Genomic DNA, 25,000 nt, shown 5'->3' on the forward strand with positions numbered 1-25,000 from the left:
TCTTAGAGTTATTGAGAGTTCTTAGAGTTATTGAGAGTTCTTAGAGTTATTGAGAGTTATTGAGTTCTAAGAGAGTTCTTGAGTTCTAAGAGAGTTCTTGAGTTCTTAGAGAGTTCTTGAGTTCTAAGAGAGTTATTGAGTTCTTAGAGAGTTCTTGAGTTCTAAGAGAGTTCTTGAGTTCTTAGAGAGTTCTTGAGTTCTAAGAGAGTTCTTGAGTTCTAAGAGAGTTCTTGAGTTCTTGAGTTCTTCTTTACTAGTAGTTGGGTGTTGGGTTACTCTTGTGCTCCTCTTGAAGTTTCGACTGGTTACTCTTCAACTCAGGGTAAGTGGTTCTTCATTTTTTCTGATGTATCGAGGAAACACTATCTTCTTTGGTGTAGAAACTTTTGATGGTCAACTTTGTTCCTTTCTTATAGGCAGGGGATTCATTTGAGGTGCAATAGGAGAGGTGTTGAGTTATGTTCCACCAACTTAGGATGGGAGACAACATATAGAGGGAAATGGAATCTGAGGAAATTATTATTAAAAAAACATTTAAAATAGCAATTTAGAGACAGTTCCATCGATGAACAAATAACCTCTATGTTAACCTCTAAAACCACAGGTTCCCCGCTAGGCTGTCATTGCAGGGTAGCCTAGTGGTTAGAGCGTTGGACTAGTAACCAGAAGGTTGCAAGTTCAAACCCCGAGCTGACAAGGTACAAATCTGTCGTTCTGTCCCTGAACAGGCAGTTAACCTGCTGTTCCTAGACCAGTTAACCCACTGTTCCTAGACCAGTTAACCCACTGTTCCTAGACCAGTTAACCCAGTTAACCCACTGTTCCTAGACCAGTTAACCCACTGTTCCTAGACCAGTTAACCCACTGTTCCTAGACCAGACCACTGTTCCTAGACCAGTTAACCCACTGTTCCTAGACTGTTCCTAGACCCAGTTAACCCACTGTTCCTAGACCAGTTAACCCACTGTTCCTAGACCAGTTAACCCACTGTTCCTAGACCAGTTAACACACTGTTCCTAGACCAGTTAACCTGCTGTTCCTAGACCGTAATTGTAAATAAGAATTTCTTCCGAAGTGACTTGCCTCGTTAAAGAAAGGTTAAAAACCTCTTATGTTACGTCGTCTCCAGAACAACTCCACATGAGGAATAGATCTCTGAACAAAATGCTTATTTCGGAAGCACCCTGATTTTAAAAGTTCATAATTGAATTGTTATAAAAGTAAATTAGTTTCAAAACTTTGGTCAATCTAAAATTTTAGTCAATCTGTGGTCAATCTACATCTGTAGTGTACTCTATAGTGTGTAGGGTGTTAGGAGTTAGGTGTTAGGTGTTAGGAGTTAGGAGTTAGGAGTTAGGAGTTTGGTGTTAGGAGTTAGGAGTTAAGTGTTAAGAGTTAGTAGTTAGGAGTTAGGTGTTAGGAGTTAGGAGTTAGGAGTTAGGTGTTAGGAGTTAGTAGTTAGGAGTTAGGTGTTAGGAGTTAGGTGTTAGGTTAGGAGTTAGGAGTTAGGTGTTAGGAGTTAGGAGTTAGGTGTTAGGAGTTAGGTGTTAGGAGTTAGGAGTTAGGTGTTAGGTGTTAGGAGTTAGGTGTTAGGAGTTAGGAGTTAGGAGTTAGGTGTTAGGAGTTAGGAGTTAGGTGTTAGGAGTTAGGAGTTAGGAGTTAGGAGTTAGGTGTTAGGAGTTAGGAGTTAGGAGTTAGGAGTTAGCATGGCAGAGTTTTTGGCCAACTTCCTCTCCGGGCTCCCGAGTGGCGCAACGGTCTAAAGGCACTGCATCTCTAATGCAAGAGGCGTCACTACTGACACCCTGGTTCAAATCCAGGCTGTATCACAACCGGCCGTGATTGGGAGTCCCAGCGTCGTCTGGAACTGGCCGGTGTAGGCTGTCATTATAAATAAGAATTTGTTCTTAACTGACTTGCCAAGTAAAAAAAAAAAAAATGATCTTGTTAGTTAAAATTTACTGTCTTCTTTGTCCCTTTTCACCTTTCTTTCCAGGAACTGATCTTGTTATTTACAGAATTTACTGTCTTCTTTGTCCCTTTTCACCTTTCTTTCCCAGGAACTGATCTTGTTATTTACAGAATTTACTGTCTTCTTTGTCCCTTTTCACCTTTCTTTCCCAGGAACTGGTTGAAACTAGATTTTAAACAAGTTCAAATTGATTCCGCTCTTAGTGGTGTTATTTATGAAGTAGACTGTTTACCAGGTTGATATTAATGAGTGGTAATATGTTGTAGTAGACTGTTTACCAGGTTGATATTAATGAGTGGTAATATGTTGTAGTAGACTGTTTACCAGGTTGATATTAATGAGTGGTAATATGTTGTAGTAGACTGTTTACCAGGTTGATATTAATGAGTGGTAATATGTTGTAGTAGACTGTTTACCAGGTTGATATTAATGAGTGGTAATATGTTGTAGTAGACTGTTTACCAGGTTGATATTAATGAGTGGTAATATGTTGTAGTAGACTGTTTACCAGGTTGATATTAATGAGTGGTAATATGTTGTAGTAGACTGTTTACCAGGTTGATAGACTGTTTAAGGTTGATATTAAGTGGTAATATGTTGTAGTAGACTGTTTACCAGGTTGATATTAATGAGTGGTAATATGTTGTAGTAGACTGTTTACCAGGTTGATATTAATGAGTGGTAATATGTTGTAGAAGACTGTTTACCAGGTTGATATTAATGAGTGGTAATATGTTGTAGCAGACTGTTTACCAGGTTGATATTAATGAGTGGTAATATGTTGTAGTAGACTGTTTACCAGGTTGATATTAATGAGTGGTAATATGTTGTAGCAGACTGTTTACCAGGTTGATATTAATGAGTGGTAATATGTTGTAGTAGACTGTTTACCAGGTTGATATTAATGAGTGGTAATATGTTGTAGTAGACTGACTAGCAGACTGTTTACCAGGTTGATATTAATGAGTGGTAATATGTTGTAGTAGACTGTTTACCAGGTTGATGTTAATGAGTGGTAATATGTTGTAGTAGACTGTTTACCAGGTTGATATTAATGAGTGGTAATATGTTGTAGTAGACTGTTTACCAGGTTGATATTAATGAGTGGTAATATGTTGTAGTAGACTGTTTACCAGGTTGATATTAATGAGTGGTAATATGTTGTAGTAGACTGTTTACCAGGTTGATATTAATGAGTGGTAATATGTTGTAGTAGACTGTTTACCAGGTTGATATTAATGAGTGGTAATATGTTGTAGTAGACTGTTTACCAGGTTGTTGTAATATGTTGTAGCAGACTGTTTACCAGGTTGATATTAATGAGTGGTAATATGTTGTAGTAGACTGTTTACCAGGTTGATATTAATGAGTGGTAATATGTTGTAGTAGACTGTTTACCAGGTTGATATTAATGAGTGGTAATATGTTGTAGCAGACTGTTTACCAGGTTGATATTAATGAGTGGTAATATGTTGTAGTAGACTGTTTACCAGGTTGATATTAATGAGTGGTAATATGTTGTAGCATTGACTGTTGACTAGAGGTTTGATATTAATGCGGCTAAGAGGCCTGGTTTACTAATTGTTTTACTATTTTAACCATTTGCAGAACAAACTTTTAATCCAAATCTCTGAAATAATATTTTTTGTTGTAAAACTAGACTGTTTTACCAGTTTCATAAGATATAAATACTAACTATTTGTTAAATGAATCCAAGATGTGCCCAGTCACTATTTGTTGGGACTTGATTTACCATCCAGAGTGAATGTATTTAGTGCTCTGCGACAGACAGGACCCCCTGCCCCCCAGGTGACCTATTAATCACTGGTAAAACCACAACACAGAGTCATTAGGTTTACCAGGTCACATATTAATGAATGGTAACATGTTGTAGCAGACTGTTTACCACACACATACACAATGAGTGGTAATACACACACACACAGACTGTTTACACTGCCCTGTTCTTTGAGCGTTTAGGTAGGATTAGGTGACCAGCGTTGTTTACCAGGATTTGTTCCATCAAGAAATAAGAGTTTTTGTGCCTGAATGTTACAATAGACAGCATTTACCAGTAATTGATAGACCCATACGGCTCCTGTAGAATGTTGTAGCAGACTGTTTAATAGGGCTCCTGTATTAATGCACTAGTGGTAACTATGTTGTAGTAGGCTCCTTTAGAGGTTGACTATTAATGGGTGGTAATATGTTGTGTAGACTATTTAGGGAATAGGGCTCCTGTAGAATGTAGTGCACTATGTAGGGAATAGGGCTCCTGTAGAATGTAGTGCACTATGTTAATAGGGCTTGATATTAGTGCACTAGTGGGAATAGGGCTCCTGTAGCAGACTGTTTACCAGGTTGACTAATGAGTGGAATAGGGCTCCTGTAGACTGTTTACCAGGTTGACTATTAATAGGACTCTGGTAATATGTTGTAGGGAACTGGCTACCTGGTTGATATAGTACCATGAGTGGTAATATGTTGTAGTAGACTGTTTACCAGGTTGAATAGGGCTCTGGTAATGAGTGGTACCACTATGTTGGAGTAGGGACTGTCTATAGTTTACCACTTGATATTAATAGAGCTCTGGTCTATGTTGTAGTACCACTGTTTACCAGGTTGATATTAATGAGTGGTAATATGTTGTAGTAGACTGTTTACCAGGTTGTCTGGTGGAACGCTGTCTGGCTCCATTGAGGCGTTGACTAGATGAGTTTGATATTATCTGCGGCTAAGAGGCCTGTGTTTACTAATTGTTTTACTATTTTAACCATTTGCTCCCAGAACAAACTTTTACATCCAAATCTCTGAAATAATATATTTTTTGTTAAAACTTAAAAACTATGTGTGAGGTTAGTTAGTTTCATAAGATATAAATACTAACTATTTGTTAAATGAACCAAGATGTGCCCAGTCACTATTTGTTGGGACTTGGTTTTAAACCACCATTATCCAGTGAATGTATTTCCCAGAGTGCTCTCCCAGACAGACAGGACCTGCCCCCATGCCCTCTTTCACTAGGGAACCCAACCAGTGACGTTCTGTTAATAGTACCACTACAACACAGAGTCATTAGGTTTATTTGTACCACATATACACGCTCTGATTTACACACACACACACACACACACACACACACACACACACACACACACACACACACCACACACACACACACACACACACAGTTCATGCCCCTCACACACACACACCACACACACACACATTCATGCCCACACACTTTACCCAGCCCTGTTCTTTGAGCTTTAGGCAGATTAGGTTCTCTGGTCTTTACCCAGTTGTAGTTAAGAGGATTTGTTCCATCAAGAAATAAGAGTTTTTGTGCCTGAATGTTACAATAGACCGTTCAGCAGCATTTACCAGTAATTAGTATCATTCAGACCCTCTTTACCCAGAACCCAACACGGCCCCTCTTTACCCCAGAACCCAACAGGTACCATTCATGCCCTCTTTAATGTAGAACCCAACAGGTACCATTCATGCCTCCTCTTTGCAGAACAACAGGTAGGGAATAGGGCTCCACAACCCAACAGAATGTAGTGCACTCTTTATGAAGGGAATAGGGCTCCTTTACCCAGAATGTAGTGCACTATGTACCCAGAATAGGGCTCCTGTAGAATGTATTCACTCCACTATTTAGGGAATACAGGCTACCTTATGAATGTAGTCACTATGTAGGGAATAGGGCTCCTGTACCCAGAACCCAACAGGTAGGGAATGCTCTTTACCCAGAACCCAACAGGAATAGGGCTCTTTCCCAGAACCCAACAGGTACTATGTATGGAATAGGGCTCCCAGAAGAAGGTAGTTCATGCCCCTATGTCCCAGGGAATAGGGCTCCTTCATGCCCCTCTTTACCCAGAACCCACTATGTACCATTCATGCCCCTCTTTACCCAGAAAGTAGGTACCATTATGCCCCTCTTTAGGGAATAGGGCTCCTGTAGAAAGTAGTGCACCCTCTTTACCCAGAACCCAACAGGAATATGGGCTTTCCAGAACCCAACAGTAGTGCCCCTCTTTACCCAGAAATAGGGCTCTGGTCTATAGTAGTACCACTATATAGGTAATCAGGGCTCTGGTCTATAGTAGTACCACTGTTCTCCCAGAATACAGGTACTGTTCTATAGTAGTTCTCCCACTATACAGGGAATAGGGCACTCTGGTCTATAGTAGTACCACTTTATAGGAATAGGGCATTCTGGTCTTTAGTAGAACCCAACAGGTAATATGCCCCTCTTTATAGTAGAACCCAATAGGTAATATGCCCCTCTTTACCCAGAACCCAACAGGTACCATTCATGCCAGGGCTCTTTACCCAGTAACCCATATAGGAATAGGGCTCTGGTCTATAGTAGTACCCGTTCACTCCCCTCTTTACCCAGAACCACTATATAGGGAACAGGCGTTCTGGTCTTTATAGTAGTACCACTATATAGGGAATGGCCTGGTCTTAGTAGAACCCATATAGGAATCATGCCCCTCTTTATAGTACCATTCATACCACTCTTTATAGGGAATAGGGCCTGGTCTTAGTAGAACCCATACAGGAATAGTTCATGCTTTACCCACAACCCAACAGGTACCATTCACTCCACTCTTACCTAGAACCACTATACAGGTACAGTTCATGCCCTCTGGTTACCCAGAACCCAACAGGTACCATTCACTCCACTCTTTACCCAGAACCCAACAGGTACCGTTCATGCCCCTCTTTAGGGAACAACAGGTACCATTACTACTCTTTACCCAGAACCACTACCATTCATGAACTGTTCTCTGGTCCCAACAGGTACCGTTCATGCCCCTCTTTACCCAGAACCCAACAGGCTCTGGTCTATAGCCCCTCTTTACCCAGAATAACAGGCTACCATTCATGCCCCTCTTAGTAGTACCCACAGGGAATAGGGCCCTGTTCTCCCAGAACCCAACACCGTTCATGCCCCTGTTCTCCCAGAACCCAGCAGGTACCGTTCATGCCCCTGTTCTCCCAGAATATAGGTACCGTTCATGCCCCTGTTCTCCCATTAACCCAGTATTTAACCATGCGGATGCCCCTCTTTAACCCAGGTAGTGCTTTTCTTGCCCCTGTTCTCCCAGAGTGTTTAACAGGTACCGTTCATGCCCTGATTCTGAAGTCCCATGCCCTCTTCTCCCAGGCCCCAAAGCAGGTTTCATGCCCCTGTTCTCCCAGAACCCAACAGGTACCGTTCATGCCCCTGTTCTCCCAGAACCCAACAGGTACCGTTCATGCCCCTGTTCTCCCAGATCCCAACAGGTACCGTTCATGCCCCTGTTCTCCCAGAACCCAACAGGTACCATTCATGCCCCTGTTCTCCCAGAACCCAACAGGTACCATTCATGCCCCTGTTCTCCCAGAACCCAACAGGTACCATTCATGCCCCTGTTCTCCCAGAACCCAACAGGTACCATTCATGCCCCCTTTACCCAGAACCCAACAGGTTCCACTCTCCCAGAACCCAACAGGTACCGTTCATGCCCCTGTTCTCCCAGAACCCAACAGGTACCATTCATGCCCCTGTTCTCCCAGAACCCAACAGGTACCGTTCATGCCCCTGTTCTCCCAGAACCCAACAGGTTACCATTCACTCCACTCTTTCCACCGATCCAATTTTCCTTGTTCCTCACTGTTCTCATATGCTTCCATGTTGAGCAGCAGATCATTTGTTGAGGCAGAGAGAGAGAGGGCTTTCAATGACCCAGTTTTAATAAAATAAATGTTTTTAGAGTGCTGTAGAATTTAGTGTACATCCCAAGTGGCATCCTATGCCCTATATAGGGCACTGTTATCAGTCCTGGTCAAACGTAGTGGTCAAACGTAGTGCACTACAAAGGGAACATGATGCTATTTGGGACGTAGACTTAATGAAATCTCCACTCGTACCGAAACGCTCTCAGTAAAAAAAAGAAAATTGAAAAACAACCTGCCGTTACGTGGCCCAAATCCCTTATTAAGGCCCAAATCCTTTCACATGGTGGTGATTGTGGGGATTTAACGTGACCCCCCCCACACACACACACTCAGATAGATCTACAGCAAACAGAGATGCCGCTGAAATTGGTCAGCACACAAACATGAACCGTAACAGCTGTCAGTAACATGGTGATGTAGCTTTATGCTACGTTGACGAAGCTACTACTAGTCATCTTTCATAGCTGCTACCACCATCAGTCTGTTCGTGTTCCACATTCCATCGCGCTTACGTTAACACTTTACAAACCAACATGTAGAAAGCACTATGAAGTGGTTATAATGCATTATAACACCAGCAATAAGCATTTATAACCCCCAATGTCCTCCCTTTCTACCTCCAGGTGCAGTTGTGGTCAGGTAGTGAACCAGCATGTGGCCGTCATCCCGGGGGCGACCACTAGGGCGGCGGAAGAGGCAGGTCAGATCGGTCAGGGGGCGGTGCCCATGGAACGCTGGTCCGTGCTTAAACACACACGGGCCACGCCCACAGACACATACGGCATCATGGAGTTTCAGGGAGGAGGACATGTCAACAAGGCCATGGTTAGACGCCATCTTCTTTCCTTCATTCCTTTGAGGCATCCTCCATTTATACATTCACTTCCTGACCCTTTTTCCTCTCCTCCTCAACCCTTCATTCTCTCATCTCTCCTCAACGTTAACAGTAGTTGAAATAGAATGTCCTCATAAACCATGAAGACATGAACCAAGAAGACATGAAGACATTTAATATAAATTTTACCTTTATTTTACCAGGCAAGTCAGTTAAGAACAGATTCTTATTTTCAATGACGGCCTGGGAACAGTGGGTTAACTTCCTGTTCAGGGGCAGAACGGCAGATTTGTACCTTGTCAGCTCGGGGGTTTGAACTCGCAACCTTCCGGTTGCTAGTCCAACGCTCTAACCACTAGGCTACGCTGCCGCCCCATGAACCATGAAGACATGAAGACATGAACCATGAAGACATGAACCAAGAAGACATGAAGACATGAACCATGAAGACATGAACCATGAAGACATGAACCATGAAGACATGAAGACATGAACCATGAAGACATGAACCATGAAGACATGAACCATGAAGACATGAACCATGAAGACATGAAGACATGAACCGAGAAGACATGAACCATGAAGACATGAACCATGAAGACATGAACCATGAAGACATGAACCATGAAGACATGAACCATGAAGACATGAACCATGAAGACATGAACCATGAAGACATGAACCATGAAGACATGAACCATGAAGACATGAACCATGAAGACATGAACCATGAAGACATGAACCATGAAGACATGAACCATGAACCATGAAGACATGAACCATGAAGACATGAAGACATGAACCATGAACCATGAAGACATGAACCATGAAGACATGAACCATGAAGACATGAAGACATGAACCATGAAGACATGAACCATGAACCATGAAGACATGAACCATGAAGACATGAACCATGAAGACATGAACCATGAAGACATGAAGACATGAACCATGAAGACATGAACCATGAAGACATGAACCATGAAGACATGAACCATGAAGACATGAACCATGACCATGAAGACATGAACCATGAAGACATGAACCATGAAGACATGAACCATGAAGACATGAACCATGAAGACATGAACCATGAAGACATGAACCATGAAGACATGAAGACATGAACCATGAAGACATGAACCATGAAGACATGAACCATGAAGACATGAACCATGAAGACATGAACCATGAAGACATGAACCATGAAGACATGAACCATGAAGACATGAACCAGAAGACATGAACCATGAAGACATGAACCATGAAGACATGAACCATGAAGACATGAAGACATGAACCATGAAGACATGAACCATGAAGACATGAACCATGAAGACATGAACCATGAAGACATGAAGACATGAACCAAGAAGACATGAACCATGAAGACATGAACCATGAAGACATGAACCATGAAGACATGAACCATGAAGACATGAACCATGAAGACATGAACCATGAAGACATGAACCATGAAGACATGAACCATGAAGACATGAAGACATGAAGACATGAACCATGAAGACATGAACCATGAAGACATGAACCATGAAGACATGAACCATGAAGACATGAACCATGAACCATGAAGACATGAACCATGAAGACATGAACCATGAAGACATGAACCATGAAGACATGAACCATGAAGACATGAACCATGAAGACATGAACCATGAAGACATGAACCATGAAGACATGAAGACATGAACCATGAAGACATGAAGACATGAACCATGAAGACATGAAGACATGAACCATTAAGACATGAACCATGAAGACATGAACCATTAAGACATGAACCATGAACCATGAAGACATGAACCATGAAGACATGAACCATGAAGACATGAACCATGAAGACATGAACCATTAAGACATGAACCATGAACCATGAAGACATGAACCATGAAGACATGAACCATGAACCATGAAGACATGAACCATGAAGACATGAAGACATGAACCATGCCACCATCATCTTGTTCACTCTCTCCATCCATCTCTCCCCTACAGTACATCCATGTGGCGTTTGTATTAAATGTCTTCAACCCCTTTGTCATTTACTCCTCCTCTCTCTCCGTCCATCTCTCCCCCTCAGTACATCCGCGTGGCGTATGATTCCAAGCCAGACAACATGCTCCACCTGATGGTGAAAGACTGGCAGCTGGAGCTCCCCACCCTGCTCATCTCCGTCCACGGGGGACTGCAGAACTTTGACTTGCAGCCCAAACTAAAACAGGTGTTTGGAAAGGGTCTGATCCAGGCTGCAGTCACCACCGGGGCCTGGATACTCACTGGCGGAGTCAGCACTGGTACGTACTCCAGTTTGCTAACGGTGTGTTACATTCACTGACATGCTCACTGAGGTATCTAGCAACCAACGGCAACGTAGGCAAGTCACTAAATATTGAGTCCGAGTCGAGTATCAAGTCCCTAGTGTTCAAGTCTGAGTCGAGTACCAAGTCCCTGGTGTTCAAGTCTGAGTCCGAGTCGAGTACCAAGTCCCTAGTGTTCAAGTCTGAGTCCAGCACCAAGTCCCTAGTGTTCAAGTCTGAGTCCGAGTCGAGTACCAAGTCCCTAGTGTTCAAGTCTGAGTCCAGCACCAAGTCCCTAGTGTTCAAGTCTGAGTCAGAGTCCAGCACCAAGTCCCTAGTGTTCAAGTCTGAGTCCGAGTCGAGTACCAAGTCCCTGGTGTTCAAGTCTGAGTCCGAGTCGAGACCAAGTCCCTAGTGTTCAAGTCTGAGTCCAGCACCAAGTCCCTAGTGTTCAAGTCTGAGTCCGAGTCGAGGACCAAGTCCCTAGTGTTCAAGTCTGAGTCTGAGTACCAAGTCCCTGGTGTTCAAGTCTGAGTCCGAGTCGAGGACCAAGTCCCTAGTGTTCAAGTCTGAGTCTGAGTCAAGTCCCTAGTGTTCAAGTCTGAGTCCGAGTCGAGGACCAAGTCCCTAGTGTTCAAGTCTGAGTCTGAGACCAAGTCCCTAGTGTTCAAGTCTGAGTCCGAGTCGAGGACCAAGTCCCTAGTGTTCAAGTCTGAGTCCGAGTCGAGGACCAAGTCCCTAGTGTTCAAGTCTGAGTCCGAGTCGAGGACCAAGTCCCTAGTGTTCAAGTCTGAGTCCGAGTCCAGCACCAAGTCCCTAGTGTTCAAGTCTGAGTCCGAGTCGAGTACCAAGTCCCTAGTGTTCAAGTCTGAGTCCGAGTCGAGGACCAAGTCCCTAGTGTTCAAGTCTGAGTCCGAGTCGAGGACCAAGTCCCTGGTGTTCAATAATAATAATAGTAATGATACCAAGTCCCTGGTGTTCAAGTCTGAGTCTGAGTCAAGTCCCTATATTCAAGTCTGAGTCTCTTATTAGGGTACCTCCATGTGTTCTAGGGGTGATCTGTAGGAGTCTGAGTGAGTCCGTGTTAGTCTGAGTCCGAGCTCCAAATCCATGATCCGGCATCGTGTCTGAATGGAGTCCATGTCTCTTATTAGTGCTGAACGGGCTCCATGTGTATCCTAGGGGTGATCCGGCATGTAGGAGTCTGAGTCCATGTCTCTTATTAGTGCTGAACGGGCTCCATGTGTATCCTAGGGGTGATCCGGCATGTAGGAGTCTGAGTCCATGTCTCTTATTAGTGCTGAACAGGCTCCATGTGTATCCCAGGGGTGATCCGGCATGTAGGAGATGCATTGAAGGACCACTCCTCAAAGTCCAGGGGGAAAGTGTGTGCCATCGGGATCGCTCCATGGGGCATCGTGGAGAACAAGGAGGATCTGATAGGAAGAGACGTAAGTCACAGATAACTGCAACTTGGGAACTTGTTAAGGTGTGTGATTCTCTATTTAAATTCAACTCAATTCAACTCCTCAACTCAATTCAATTCAACTCCTCAACTCAATTCAATTCAACTCCTCAACTCAATTCAATTGATCAACTCAATTCAACTCCTCAAATCAATTCAATTCAACTCCTCAACTCAATTCAATTCAACTCCTCAACTCAATTCAATTCAACTCCTCAACTCAATTCAATTCAACTCCTCAATTCAATTCGACTCCTCAACTCAATTCAATTCAACTCCTCAACTCAATTCAATTCAACTCCTCAACTCAATTCAATTCCTCAACTCAATTCAATTCAACTCCTCAACTCAATTCAACTCCTCAAATCAATTCAATTCAACTCCTCAACTCAATTCAATTCAACTCCTCAACTCAATTCAATTCAACTCCTCAACTCAATTCAATTCAACTCCTCAACTCAATTCAATTCAACTCCTCAAATCAATTCAATTCAACTCCTCAACTCTCAATTCAACTCCTCAATTCAATTCAACTCAATCAATTCAATTCAACTCCTCAATTCAATTCAACTCCTCAACTCAATTCAATTCAACTCCACGTTAAACATGATGTTATTATATGTCTCCCGCCCAGGTGACACGTCCGTACCAGGCCATGTCCAACCCCATGTCCAAGCTGTCTGTCCTCAACAACAGCCACTCCCACTTCATCCTAGCAGATAACGGGACCCGGGAAAGTACGGCGCGGAGGTCCGTCTTCGCCGTCAGCTGGAGAAACACATCTCCCTGCAGAAGATCAACACACGTAAGTCTGACAGATTGGTGGTGGTGGGGGGGGGTGGGGGGTTGTCTGTGTGACACCAGGCAGTGTAAGCCCGTTGAGCTAAAGACCGAGGCATTAGCAGAGGAGCTAACTAACAACAAGTCTTCAGGTCTCAGACCAGAACAACTTCATATTTACCATGAATCATCTAATGTTAATGCTAATGTTGGAACTATACACCGTATTAGAGTCTGAGATACAAGGTACCCTCGTGTTGTCATAGTCCAGGCTTCTTTAGGTGTGTTGATCAGAGAGAGCCTGTCCTGCACTGCTGTACCCCGGTGAGGAGCTGATCTATGTGACCTGTGGGTTTCCCTTTGTCATCCTATGCCTGGAGATCATGATAAGGCAGGGACAACAAAGGGATGCTCAGCTGTCACCTCTGACTTCAACTACCCTGACATTAATACTGTGTCTGAGGCCTATGAGGACCACATGCTGACTACAGGCAGCACCGCTGTGTCTGAGGACCACATACTGACTACAGGCAGCACCGCTGAGGACCACATACTGACTACAGGCAGCACCGCTGAGGACCACATGTTGACTACAGGCAGCACCGCTGAGGACCACATGCTGACTACAGGCAGCACCGCTGAGGACCACATACTGACTACAGGCAGCACCGCTGAGGACCACATGCTGACTACAGGCAGCACCGCTGTGTCTGAGGACCACATACTGACTACAGGCAGCACCGCTGAGGACCACATGCTGATTACAGGCAGCACCGCTGAGGACCACATACTGACTACAGGCAGCACCGCTGAGGACCACATGCTGACTACAGGCAGCACCGCTGAGGACCACATACTGACTACAGGCAGCACCGCTGAGGACCACATGCTGACTACAGGCAGCACCGCTGAGGACCACATACTGGCTACAGACAGCACCGCTGTGTCTGAGGACCACATACTGACTACAGACAGCACCGCTGAGGACCACATGCTGACTACAGGCAGCACCGCTGAGGACCACATACTGACTACAGGCAGCACCGCTGAGGACCACATGCTGACTACAGGCAACACTGCTGTGTCTGAGGACCACATGCTGGCTACAGGCAGCACCGCTGAGGACCACATACTGACTACAGGCAGCACCGCTGAGGACCACATACTGACTACAGGCAACACTGCTGTGTCTGAGGACCACATGCTGGCTACAGGCAGCACCGCTGAGGACCACATACTGACTACAGGCAGCACCGCTGAGGACCACATACTGACTACAGGCAGCACCGCTGAGGACCACATGCTGACTACAGGCAGCACCGCTGAGGACCACATACTGACTACAGGCAGCACCGCTGAGGACCACATACTGACTACAGGCAACACTGCTGTGTCTGAGGACCACATACTGACTACAGGCGGCACCACTGTGTCTGAGGACTAACAACATGAATAGGAACTAATATAGGAGGCATTATGAAAATTATTCAAGGTTCCATTTTTAAAAAAGCTTTAAAAAAAACGAAGTCTGGGAACTTTGTTTTGCTGCTATTTGTCTTTATCATCATTATAACATGTTGTTGTGTCTGTCTCTCCCAGGCTAGGGGTCAGAGGGTCATGTTGTTGTGTCTGTCTCTGCCAGGCTAGGGGTCAGGGGGTCATGTTGTTGTGTCTGTCTCTGCCAGGCTAGGGGTCAGGGGTCATGTTGTTGTGTCTGTCTCTGCCAGGTCAGGGTCAGGGGGCCATGTTGTTGTGTCTGTCTCTGCCAGGTCAGGTGTCATGTTGTTGTGTCTGTCTCTGCCAGGTCAGGGTCAGGGGGCCATGTTGTTGTGTCTGTCTCTGCCAGGTCAGGGTCAGGGGGTCATGTTGTTGTGTCTGTCTCTGCCAGGTCAGGTGTCATGTTGTTGTGTCTGTCTCTGCCAGGCTAGGGGTCAGGGGGTCATGTTGTTGTGTATGTCTCTGCCAGGTCAGGGGTCATGTTGTTGTGTATGTCTCTGCCAGGTCAGGGGTAATGTTGTTGTGTCTGTCTCTGCCAGGCTAGGGGTCAGGGGGTCATGTTGTTGTGTCTGTCTCAGCCAGGTCAGGGGTCATGTTGTTTTGTCTGCCTCTGCCAGGTCAGGGTCAGGGGGCCATGTTGTTGTGTATGTCTCTGCCAGGTCAGGGTCAGGGGTCATGTTGTTGTGTCTGTCTCTGCCAGGTCAGGGGTAATGTTGTTGTGTCTGTCTCTGCCAGGCTAGGGTCAGGGGTCATGTTGTTGTGTCTGTCTCTGCCAGGCTAGGGGTCAGGGGGTCATGTTGTTGTGTCTGTCTCTGCCAGGCTAGGGGTCAGGGGTCATGTTGTTTTGTCTGCCTCTGCCAGGTCAGGGGTCATGTTGTTTTGTCTGCCTCTACCAGGTCAGGGGTCATGTTGTTTTGTCTGCCTCTGCCAGGTCAGGGGGTCTATAACATGTTGTTTTGTCTGCCTCTGCCAGGTCTGGGTCAGGGGTGCCTCTGGTCTGTCTGATCCTGGAGGGGGTCCCAACGTCATCTCCATAGTCCTGGAGAGCCTGAGGGAGGACCCCCTGTCCCGGTGGTGGTCTGTGACGGCAGTGGACGGGCCTCTGACATCATCTCCTTCGCACACAGATACTCTGAGGACGACGGGTGAGAAACAGACCTGGGTCACATACATGCAAAAAATATATGCTTAAAAACGTATCAAACACATGTCAGATACATGTCAAACACATGTCAGATACATGTCAAACACATGTCAGATACATGTCAAACACATGTCAGATACATGTCAAACACATGTCAGATACATGTCAGATACATGTCAGATACATGTCAAATACATGTCAGATACATGTCAGATACATGTCAAATATATGTCAAATATGTCAAATACATGTCAAATATATGTTTAAAAACATATCAAATACATGTCAGATACATGTCAAATATATGCTTAAAAACATATCAAATACATGTCAGATACATGTCAAATATATGCTTAAAAACATATCAAATACATGTCAGATACATGTCAAATATATGTCAAATACATGTCAAATATATGCTTAAAAACGTATCAAACACATGTCAGATACATGTCAGATACATGTCAGATACATGTCAAACACATGTCAGATACATGTCAAACACATGTCAGATACATGTCAGATACATGTCAGATACATGTCAGATACATGTCAGATACATGTCAAATACATGTCAGATACATGTCAGATACATGTCAAATACATGTCAAATACATGTCAGATACATGTCAAATTCATGTCAAATACATGTCAGATACATGTCAAATACATGTCAAATATATGCTTAAAAACATATCAAATACATGTCAGATACATGTCAAATATATGCTTAAAAACATATCAAATACATGTCAGATACATGTCAAATATATGTCAGATACATGTCAGATACATGTCAAATATATGTCAAATACATGTCAGATACATGTCAGATACATGTCAGATACATGGTCAGATACATGTCAGATACATGTCAAATATATGTCAAATACATGTCAGATACATATCAGATACATGTCAAATACATGTCAAATACATGTGAAATATATGTCAAATATATGCTTAAAAACATATCAAATACATGTCAGATACATGTCCAATATATGTCAGATATATGTCAGATACATGTCAAATACATGTCAATTATATGCTTAAAAACATATCAAATACATGTCAGATACATGTCAGATACATGTCAGATACACGTCAGGTATATGTCAGATACATGTCAGATACATGTCAGATACATGTCAAATATATGTCAAATACATGTCAGATACATGTCAAATATTGTCAAATACATGTCAGATACATGTCAAATATATGTCAAATCATGTCAGATACATGTCAAATATATGTCAGATACATGTCAAATACATGTCAAATATATGTCAGATACATGTCAAATACATGTCAAATATATGTCAGATACATGTCAAATACATGTCAAATATATGTCAAATATATGTCAAATATATGTCAGATACATGTCAGATACATGTCAAATATATGTCAAATATATGTCAAATACATGTCAGATACATATTAGATACATGTCAAATACATGTCAAATATATGTGAAATATATGTCAAATATATGCTAAAAACATATCAAATACATGTCAGATACATGTCAAATATATGTCAGATATCTGTCAGATACATGTCAAATACATGTCAATTATATGTAAAAACATATCAAATACATGTCAGATACATGTCAGATACATGTCAGATATATGTCAAATATATGTCAAATATATGTCAAATATATTTCAGATATATTTCAAATACATATCAAACACATGTCAAATACATGTCAAATATATGCTTAAAAACATATCAAATACATGTCAGATACATGTCAGATACATGTCAAATATATGTCAAATACATGTCAGATATATGTCAGATATATGTCAAATATATGTCAGATACATGTCAAATATATGCTTAAAAACATATCAAATACATGTCAAATATATGCTTAAAAACATATCAAATACATGTCAGATACATGTCAGATACATGTCAGATACATGTCAAATACATGTCAAATATATGCTTAAAAACATATCAAATACATGTCAGATACATGTCAGATACATGTCAAATACATGTCAAATATATGTCAAATATATTTCAGATATATTTCAAATACATATAAAACACATGTCAGATACATGTCAGATACATGTCAGATACATGTCAGACACATGTCAAATTCATGTTAGAGACAGTATATAGGACGTTGGATTAGAAACAGAACTAGAACAGGGCTGTGATCTAATGTCCACACTAGCAGAAACAGAACGATAACAGGGCTGTGATCTAATGTCCACACTAGCAGAAACAGAACTAGAACAGGGCTGTGATCTAATGTCCACACTAGCAGAAACAGAACTAGAACAGGGCTGTGATCTAATGTCCACACTAGCAGAAACAGAACTAGAACAGGGCTGTGATCTAATGTCCACACTAGCAGAAACAGTACTAGAACAGGGCTGTGTTCTAATGTCCACACTAGCAGAAACAGTACTAGAACAGGGCTGTGATCTAATGTCCACACTAGCAGAAACAGAACTAGAACAGGGCTGTGATCTAATGTCCACACTAGCAGAAACAGAACTAGAACAGGGCTGTGATCTAATGTCCACACTAGCAGAAACAGAACTAGAACAGGGCTGTGTTCTAATGTCCACACTAGCAGAAACAGAACTAGAACAGGGCTGTGATCTAATGTCCACACTAGCAGAAACAGAACTAGAACAGGGCTGTGATCTAATGTCCACACTAGCAGAAACAGAACGAGAACAGGGCTGTGATCTAATGTCCACACTAGCAGAAACAGAACTAGAACAGGGCTGTGTTCTAATGTCCACACTAGCAGAAACAGAACTAGAACAGGGCTGTGATCTAATGTCCACACTAGCAGAAACAGAACTAGAACAGGGCTGTGTTCTAATGTCCACACTAGCAGAAACAGAACTAGAACAGGGCTGTGATCTAATGTCCACACTAGCAGAAACAGAACTAGAACAGGGCTGTGTTCTGATGAATTTGTTCTTAACTGATTTGAATAAAGTTAAATTAATTAAGTTAAATTAATTTATTACGTTATTAAGTTAAATTAAGTTAAGTTAAATTAATTAAATAGTTAAATAAAGGTTAAATAAAAATATAATAAAATTGATTTAGTTACAATGGAACCAACTGAATAGTACTAAGAATGTAAACTCCAAACTGAAGCACATCGCAAATACTTTAAAATGGAATATAACATGAATAATCTTTGCCTAAAGAGTAGACTGTAGAGGTGGTCTGACCAGTCTCTCTGTCTCCCCTCAGCTTGGTAGGTCTAAAGAGTAGACTGTAGAGGTTGTCTGACCAGTCTCTCTGTCTCCCTCAGCTTGGTCAGTCTAAAGAGTAGACTGTAGAGGTGGTCTGACCAGTCTCTCTGTCTCTCCTCAGCTTGGTCAGTCTAAAGAGTAGACTGTAGAGGTGGTCTGACCAGTCTCTCTGTCTCTCCTCAGCTTGGTCAGTCTAAAGAGTAGACTGTAGAGGTGGTCTGACCAGTCTCTCTGTCTCTCCTCAGCTTGGTCAGGTCTAAAGAGTAGACTGTAGAGGTGGTCTGACCAGTCTCTCTGTCTCCCTCAGCTTGGTAGGTCTAAAGAGTAGACTGTAGAGGTGGTCTGACCAGTGTCTCTGTCTCCTCAGCTTGGTAGGTCTAAAGAGTAGACTATAGAGGTGGTCTGACCAGTGTCTCTGTCTCCTCAGCTTGGTCAGTCTAAAGAGTAGACTATAGAGGTGGTCTGACAAGTCTCTCTGTCTCCCCTCAGCTTGGTCAGTCTAAAGAGTAGACTGAAGAGGTGGTCTGACCAGTCTCTCTGTCTCCCCTCAGCTTGGTCAGTCTAAAGAGTAGACTGTAGAGGTGGTCTGACCAGTCTCTCTGTCTCCTCAGCTTGGTCAGTCTAAAGAGTAGACTATAGAGGTGGTCTGACCAGTGTCTCTGTCTCCCCTCAGCTTGGTCAGTCTAAAGAGTAGACTGTAGAGGTGGTCTGACCAGTGTCTCTGTCTCCTCAGCTTGGTCAGTCTAAAGAGTAGACTGTAGAGGTGGTCTGACCAGTCTCTCTGTCTCCCCTCAGCTTGGTCAGTCTAAAGAGTAGACTGTAGAGGTGGTCTGACCAGTCTCTCTGTCTCCCCTCAGCTTGGTCAGTCTAAAGAGTAGACTGTAGAGGTGGTCTGACCAGTCTCTCTGTCTCCCTCAGCTTGGTCAGTCTAAAGAGTAGACTGTAGAGGTGGTCTGACCAGTGTCTCTGTCTCCCCTCAGCTTGGTCAGTGAAGAGTAGACTGTAGAGGTGGTCTGACCAGTCTCTCTGTCTACCCCTCAGCAGTCAGATCTTCCTAATGGTAGACTGGAAGGTGGTCTGACCAGTCTCTCTGTCTCCCCTCAGCTTGGTCAGTGATAGCGTGAAGGACCAGCTCCTGTTCACCATCCAGAAGACGTTTAACTACATTAGCATAGGCCCAGCAGATCTTCCTCATGGTGATGGAATGTATGAAGAAACGATCTCTGGTGAGTTAGGGAAGACATTATTATGAACAGGATATGTTCCCATGAGTGACATTAATAACACTTAGAATTCCTCTCCAATGCATTGGACAGGAATTCTAAGTGTTATGCTAATAATGCTAACGAATTCCTCTCCAATGCATTGGACAGGAATTCTAAGTGTTATGCTAATAATGCTAACTAATTCCTCTCCAATGCATTGGACAGGAATTCTAAGTGTTATGCTAATAATGCTAACGAATTCCTCTCAATGCATTGGACAGGAATTCTAAGTGTTATGCTAATAATGCTAACGAATTCCTCTCCAATGCATTGAGTGCGTCATAAGTGACGGTTTTAGTATCTAGACAATTTGGTAGTTAAAATGTTTTTTTTTAAGCCTTACGTACATTTTAGAAACACTTTTTTTTTTTTACCACATACTGTAAGTAAAAACCTAATGTATTCAAAATATATTCAAACATTAAAGATTATAATTTGTGATGAAAGTAAAGCGACATTTTAATAATTGAATTGTTTTATGTTATTTGATGCATCAATAAAACCGTCCCATTCATTTGTGTCATCCTGTATTGTCATTCATGTGTCACGTGTACAATCATTTGACCCGCTACATGAAATAAGTCAACACAGCCAATATCCATCATCATTGAAGACCTGACACCATTCTACTTCAAAAACCCTGCATCCCAGAGTCAGAGTGTTCCTCATAAAATACAGTTTAAGAATATGTCCTCATAAACAACGATAACATGAACTACATCACCATCATCCCTGTCTCACATCTTCAATTACATCACCATTATCCCTGTCTCACATGCTCAACTACATCACCATCATCCCTGTCTCACATCTTCATACTACATCACCATCATCCCTGTCTCACATCTTCAATTACATCACCATCATCCCTGTCTCACATCTTCAATTACATCACAATTATCCCTGTCTCACATCTTCAACTACATCACCATTATCCCTGTCTCACATCTTCAACTACATCACCATCATCCCTGTCTCACATCTTCAACAACATCACCATTATCCCTGTCTCATATCTTCAACAACATCACCATTATCCCTGTCTCACATCTTCAATTACATCACCATCATCCCTGTCTCACATCTTCAATTACATCACCATTATCCCTGTCTCACATCTTCAACTACATCACCATCATCCCTGTCTCACATCTTCATACTACATCACCATCATCCCTGTCTCACATCTTCAATTACATCACCATCATCCCTGTCTCACATCTTCAATTACATCACCATCATCCCTGTCTCACATCTTCAACTACATCACCATTATCCCTGTCTCACATCTTCAACTACATCACCATCATCCCTGTCTCATATCTTCAACTACATCACCATCATCCCTGTCTCACATCTTCAACTACATCACCATCATCCCTGTCTCACATCTTCAACTACATCACCATCATCCCTGTCTCACATCTTCAACTACATCACCATCATCCCTGTCTCACATCTTCAACTACATCACCATCATCCCTGTCTCACATCTTCATACTGCATCACCATCATCCCTGTCTCACATCTTCAACTACATCACCATCATCCCTGTCTCACATCTTCAACTACATCACCATCATCCCTGTCTCACATCTTCAACTACATCACCATCATCCCTGTCTCACATCTTCATACTACATCACCATCATCCCTGTCTCACATCTTCAACTACATCACCATCATCCATGTCTCACATCTTCATACTGCATCACCATCATCCCTGTCTCACATCTTCAACTACATCACCATCATCCCTGTCTCACATCTTCAACTACATCACCATCATCCCTGTCTCACATCTTCAACTACATCACCATCATCCCTGTCTCACATCTTCAACTACATCACCATCATCCCTGTCTCACATCTTCAACTACATCACAATCATCCCTGTCTCACATCTTCAACTACATCACCATCATCCCTGTCTCACATCTTCAACTACATCACCATTATCCCTGTCTCACATCTTCAACTACATCACCATCATCCCTGTCTCACATCTTCAACTACATCACCATCATCCCTGTCTCACATCTTCAACTACATCACCATTATCCCTGTCTCACATCTTCAACTACATCACAATCATCCCTGTCTCACATCTTCAACTACATCACCATCATCCCTGTCTCACATCTTCAACTACATCACCATCATCCCTGTCTCACATCTTCAATTACATCACCATCATCCCCATCTCACATCTTCAATTACATCACCATCATCCCTGTCTCACATCTTCGTAATACATCACCATCATCCCTGTCTCACATCTTCAACTACATCACCATCATCCCCGTCTCACATCTTCAATTACATCACCATCATCCCCGTCTCACATCTTCAATTACATCACCATCATCCCTGTCTCACATCTTCAACTACATCACCATCATCCCTGTCTCACATCTTCAATTACATCACCATCATCCCCGTCTCACATCTTCAACTACATCACCATCATCCCCGTCTCACATCTTCAATTACATCACCATCATCCCTGTCTCACATCTTCAATTACATCACCATTATCCATGTCTCACATCTTCGTAATACATCACCATCATCCCTGTCTCACATCTTCAATTACATCACCATTATCCCTGTCTCACATCTTCAAATACATCACCATCATCCCTGTCTCACATCTTCAATTACATCACCATTATCCCTGTCTCACATCTTCATACTACATCACCATCATCCCCGTCTCACATCTTCAATTACATCACCATCATCCCCGTCTCACATCTTCAATTACATCACCATCATCCCTGTCTCACATCTTCAATTACATCACCATCATCCCTGTCTCACATCTTCAATTACATCACCATTATCCCTGTCTCACATCTTCATACTACATCACCATCATCCCTGTCTCACATCTTCGTAATACATCACCATCATCCCTGTCTCACATCTTCAACTACATCACCATCATCCCTGTCTCACATCTTCAACTACATCACCATTATCCCTGTCTCACATCTTCAATTACATCACCATCATCCCTGTCTCACATCTTCAACTACATCACCATTATCCCTGTCTCACATCTTCAATTACATCACCATCATCCCTGTCTCACATCTTCAACTACATCACCATCATCCCTGTCTCACATCTTCAATTACATCACCATCATCCCTGTCTCACATCTTCAACTACATCACCATTATCCCTGTCTCACATCTTCAACTACATCACCATCTTCCCTGTCTCACATCTTCAACTACATCACCATCATCCCTGTCTCACAGCTTCTTCAACTACATCACCATCATCCCTGTCTCACATCCTTCTAAATCACCATCATCCCCGTCTCACATCTTCAACTACATCACCATCTTCCCTGTCTCACATCCGCAACTACATCACCATCATCCCTGTCTCACATCTTCAACTACATCACCATCATCCCTGTCTCACAGCTTCTTCAACTACATCACCATCATCCCTGTCTCACATCTTCGTAATACATCACCATCATCCCTGTCTCACATCTTCAATTACATCACCATCATCCCTGTCTCACATCTTCATACTACATCACCATCATCCCTGTCTCACATCTTCAATTACATCACCATCATCCCTGTCTCACATCTTCAACTACATCACCATCATCCCCGTCTCACATCTTCAATTACATCACCATCATCCCTGTCTCACATCTTCATACTACATCACCATTATCCCTGTCTCACATCTTCAACTACATCACCATTCTCCCTGTCTCACATCTTCATACTACATCACCATCATCCCTGTCTCACATCTTCAATTACATCACCATCATCCCTGTCTCACATCTTCAATTACATCACCATCATCCCTGTCTCACATCTTCAACTACATCACCATCATCCCTGTCTCACATCTTCATACTACATCACCATCATCCCTGTCTCACATCTTCAATTACATCACCATCATCCCTGTCTCACATCTTCAATTACATCACCATCATCCCTGTCTCACATCTTCATACTACATCACCATCATCCCTGTCTCACATCTTCAATTACATCACCATCATCCCTGTCTCACATCTTCAACTACATCACCATCATCCCTGTCTCACATCTTCATACTACATCACCATCATCCCTGTCTCACATCTTCAATTACATCACCATCATCCCTGTCTCACATCTTCAACTACATCACCATCATCCCTGTCTCACATCTTCAACTACATCACCATCATCCCTGTCTCACATCTTCAACTACATCACCATCATCCCTGTCTCACATCTTCAACTACATCACCATTATCCCTGTCTCACATCTTCGTAATACATCACCATCATCCCTGTCTCACATCTTCAATTACATCACCATCATCCCTGTCTCACATCTTCAACTACATCACCATCATCCCTGTCTCACATCTTCATACTACATCACCATCATCCCTGTCTCACATCTTCGTAATACATCACCATCATCCCTGTCTCACATGCTTCAACTACATCACCATCATCCCTGTCTCACATCTTCATACTACATCACCATTATCCCTGTCTCACATCTTCAAATACATCACCATTATCCCTGTCTCACATCTTCATACTACATCACCATTATCCCTGTCTCACATCTTCAACTACATCACCATCATCCCTGTCTCACATCTTCAACTACATCACCATCATCCCTGTCTCACATCTTCATACTACATCACCATCATCCCTGTCTCACATCTTCAACTACATCACC

The 25,000-nt window shown here is 42.8% G+C and overlaps 1 protein-coding gene, 2 long non-coding RNA genes and 1 pseudogene across 16 annotated transcripts; all 4 read left to right on the top strand.

Annotated features, from left to right (window-relative positions):
- Window positions 1-2,236: 2,236 nt before the first annotated feature.
- On the top strand, window positions 2,237-3,429 carry LOC127928979 (uncharacterized). Its single transcript, XR_008133118.1, has 3 exons — window positions 2,237-2,529; window positions 3,017-3,246; window positions 3,282-3,429. It is a non-coding gene; the product is annotated as an uncharacterized LOC127928979 (long non-coding RNA).
- Window positions 3,430-8,165: 4,736 nt separating this feature from the next.
- LOC127928980 (transient receptor potential cation channel subfamily M member 1-like) lies at window positions 8,166-20,239 on the top strand (annotated as a pseudogene).
- On the top strand, window positions 13,587-15,619 carry LOC127928981 (uncharacterized). Of its 14 annotated transcripts, XM_052516634.1 has the most exons (4): window positions 13,587-14,845; window positions 14,882-14,922; window positions 15,079-15,113; window positions 15,227-15,437. In XM_052516634.1, exon 1 carries the CDS (start codon window positions 13,591-13,593, stop codon window positions 14,554-14,556), a length of 966 nt encoding a protein of 321 aa, XP_052372594.1. In that variant the 5' UTR covers window positions 13,587-13,590; the 3' UTR covers window positions 14,557-14,845; window positions 14,882-14,922; window positions 15,079-15,113; window positions 15,227-15,437. The 14 variants fall into 14 exon arrangements, with proteins under 14 accessions (XP_052372594.1, XP_052372589.1, XP_052372592.1 ...); XM_052516629.1 differs by having other exon boundaries at window positions 13,587-14,964; XM_052516632.1 differs by having other exon boundaries at window positions 13,587-14,922.
- Window positions 19,092-19,967, top strand: LOC127928982 (uncharacterized). Its single transcript, XR_008133121.1, has 3 exons — window positions 19,092-19,217; window positions 19,402-19,645; window positions 19,708-19,967. It is a non-coding gene; the product is annotated as an uncharacterized LOC127928982 (long non-coding RNA).
- Window positions 20,240-25,000: the final 4,761 nt, after the last annotated feature.

This window comes from Oncorhynchus keta, unplaced genomic scaffold (assembly GCF_023373465.1).
Source record: "Oncorhynchus keta strain PuntledgeMale-10-30-2019 unplaced genomic scaffold, Oket_V2 Un_scaffold_5175_pilon_pilon, whole genome shotgun sequence".
Lineage (NCBI taxonomy): Eukaryota > Metazoa > Chordata > Actinopteri > Salmoniformes > Salmonidae > Oncorhynchus > Oncorhynchus keta.

Bases quoted from the DNA above. Each gene is read 5' to 3' on its own strand.
- LOC127928981 (XM_052516623.1), top strand. From the start codon at position 13,591: ATGCTGACTACAGGCAGCACCGCTGTGTCTGAGGACCACATACTGACT.